The sequence below is a fragment of the Manacus vitellinus genome, unplaced genomic scaffold (genome assembly GCF_001715985.3).
Source record: "Manacus vitellinus isolate BGI_N305 unplaced genomic scaffold, ASM171598v3 scaffold_46_pilon, whole genome shotgun sequence".
NCBI classification, from domain to species: domain Eukaryota; kingdom Metazoa; phylum Chordata; class Aves; order Passeriformes; family Pipridae; genus Manacus; species Manacus vitellinus.
The window spans coordinates 5,753,755-5,756,449 of record NW_021940578.1 but is presented as its reverse complement, the minus strand read 5'-3'; the positions used below and the strand labels follow the sequence as shown (position 1 = coordinate 5,756,449).

General features: G+C 50.6%; 1 protein-coding gene across 1 annotated transcript in view; it reads left to right on the top strand.

Moving 5' to 3' along the window:
• Nucleotides 1-2,695, top strand: part of ACAP3 (ArfGAP with coiled-coil, ankyrin repeat and PH domains 3) — a 44,525-nt gene that overhangs the window by 30,261 nt on the left and 11,569 nt on the right. The window contains exons 15-18 of the mRNA XM_029962407.1: nucleotides 168-376; nucleotides 677-746; nucleotides 880-974; nucleotides 1,926-2,221. Of these exons, the coding sequence (XP_029818267.1) occupies nucleotides 168-376; nucleotides 677-746; nucleotides 880-974; nucleotides 1,926-2,221 (670 nt within the window). The remainder of the gene's footprint in view (nucleotides 1-167; nucleotides 377-676; nucleotides 747-879; nucleotides 975-1,925; nucleotides 2,222-2,695) is intronic.

Sequence of the window (2,695 nt, the reverse complement as noted above, 5' to 3'; positions counted from 1 at the left end):
GGATTCTCCATCCCTGGAGGTTTCTAAGCAGAGACTGGATGTGGCATCAGTGCCATGGGCTGGGAACCACAGCGGGGTTGGATCAAGGGTTGGACTGGATGATCTCAGAGGTCCCTTCCAACCCAGCTGATTCTCTGATTCTTGATTCTACCCCTTTTTCCCTGCAGAGACTGGACAGAACTGCCTCCCCCTCCACGAGCAGCATCGACTCTGCCACCGACTCCCGGGAGCGCAGTGGGAAAGGGGAGACCATCCTGCAGAGAGTGCAGAGCATCCCTGGCAACGACCAGTGCTGTGACTGTGGGCAGCCAGACCCTCGCTGGGCCAGTATCAACCTGGGCATTCTGCTGTGCATCGAGTGCTCAGGGATCCACAGGTACTGTGTGTGTGTGTGTGTGTGTGCTCTGGGTGAGCCAGGCAGGGATTGCAGGCTCCTGGGGAAAAGGTGGAGCTGGAATTACCACTGATTAAAAATGCTTGTGCAGATAAATTCAAAAATAATTGCTTGCTGAGGTGCCTGTGTGTGCAGGTACATCTGTGTTGGCATATGCACAACACTCTGCATCTGTGTAGAAGATAAATAAGAACTGCACCAATCTTGCTCATCTGAACATGCATGAGAAGTTCTGTTTTGAGGCATGTAACCACTTTGGTTTTCTTCCCCTTGGCTGAACAGGAGCCTGGGTGTTCACTGCTCCAAGGTCAGATCCCTCACACTGGATTCCTGGGAGCCAGAGTTACTGAAGGTGAGTGTTGGAATTATACAGCAAGAGATGGATGAATGGTGGGTGTGGAGGGAGGGTTGTTTGGTGGCAGGATAGACTAGAAGGAAGGTAACTCCTCACCTGGGGATTTAATTCATTCCCTGTTGAATTGCAGCTGATGTGTGAGCTGGGGAACAGCACCATGAATCAGATTTATGAGGCACAGTGTGAAGAGCTGGGACTCAAGAAACCAACAGCAGGGAGCTCCAGGTGAGTCTGGGGGCACACACTGTCCTGTGGGAAGCCATCCATCCATCCATCCATCCATCCACACTGCAAACCCAGTACCCCAAACTCCCCAGAAGTCAGACCAAGAGAGCTCCAAACACCACAGGTACACCTACCCCAGCTCAGTCCCTCTGGAGCTCACCTGAGCTTGACCCTCCCAAAGGTCAGGGGGGCATTCCCAGCCCTGCTGAACGTGCTGGAAACCAGGACTGGCTGGGTTTATCCCTGGGTTACATCTGCTCTGAGACCTGAAGCATGTGGTGGTGCCTGGGGCTGAACATCTCACACACCACTCTCAGCTGCACCCTTGTTTTTCAAAAATCACAAAAATTTTATAAAGGCAAATGCATTCAAGAGACAAAGCCACCCCCTTTTATTAGGGTAAAGATAGAGTCATAACAAAATATTTGAAATTTTCTAAATAACCACCTGGACTTCAGCAGTTCCTAAATGACATTAAATGATACAAGCCTTCTGAGGAAAAAAGATCACTGCTGTAGGCAACACTACTCATAAGCTCTATTTGACAAAACAAAGTAGCAGCAAAATATTCAGCTTATTTCTTTCAACAAAAAAGAAATAAGAAAAAAATAATGGCAAGGTTAAAACTTATCTGAATGCCAAGAAGCATCAGGTTCAGGAGCTCATAACTTGAACATCCTAAACTGTTTTCTGGTGAAGTCATTCATATAATGGATTGGTGAAGTCATTCATATAATGGATTGGTGAAGTCATTCATATAATGGATTGGTGAAGTCATTCATATAATGGATTGGTAGCTGTGCCTTGACAGAGCAGACGTTTTTAGCTTTGAGAAACCTGAATTTTTAGGTCTCGAAGCCGGGCTGACAAAATTCCCCGGAGCAGCTCCGTCTCCTCGTGACTGCTGCGGGCAAATCGTGACTCTGTGCCCGGCTCTGTGCCTTCCCTTAGGCAGGACAAGGAGGCCTGGATCAAGGTGAAGTACGTGGAGAAGAAGTTCCTGAAGAAGCTGCCGAGCGGGGAGGCTCTGGCGGAGAACGAGCGGAAGCCTCGCCGCTGGTGCGTCAAGAAGTGCCAGAGGCACAACAGCGCCACGAAAGCACCCGCAGCTCGGAGGAAGTACCGGCACGAGGCAGGGAATGCCTCCCCAGCCCTGCTGTCCTCAGGTGGGAACACCCCCGTGCCCTCCCAGTACCAGCCTGTGGCCCCAAGCTCGCTGCAAACCTGCCCTGGGTATAACCCAAAATGCTTTTGCACGTGTTGACACGGGTTTGTAAACCCATTTCCTGACGTTTTCCGTCGGTTTAAGGAGCTTCTCGTGGCTAAAGGTTGTTCCACTTTCTGCGTTTTCTTTTTAATAAGTCTCGAATCCTTTTATTTTTAGCTGCCTGGTCTGTAAGAGGGGCCACGCTTAGGAAGGGTTCTGGCTGCTCAGGGTGCTCTGGGATGAGTAGGTTTGCAGCAGATCAGCCCCCTGGATGAGTAGGTTTGCAGTGGATCAGCCCCCTAGATGGTTGGTTTGCAGTGGATCCCCCAGGGATGGTTGGTTTGCAGCAGATCAGCCCCCTGGGATGGTTGGTTTGCAGTGGATCAGCCCCCTGGGATGGTTGGTTTGCAGTGGATCACCAACCTGGGATGGTTGGTTTGCAGTGGATCACCAACCTGGGATGGTTGGTTTGCAGCAGATCAGCCCCCAGGGATGGTTGGTTTGCAGTGGATCA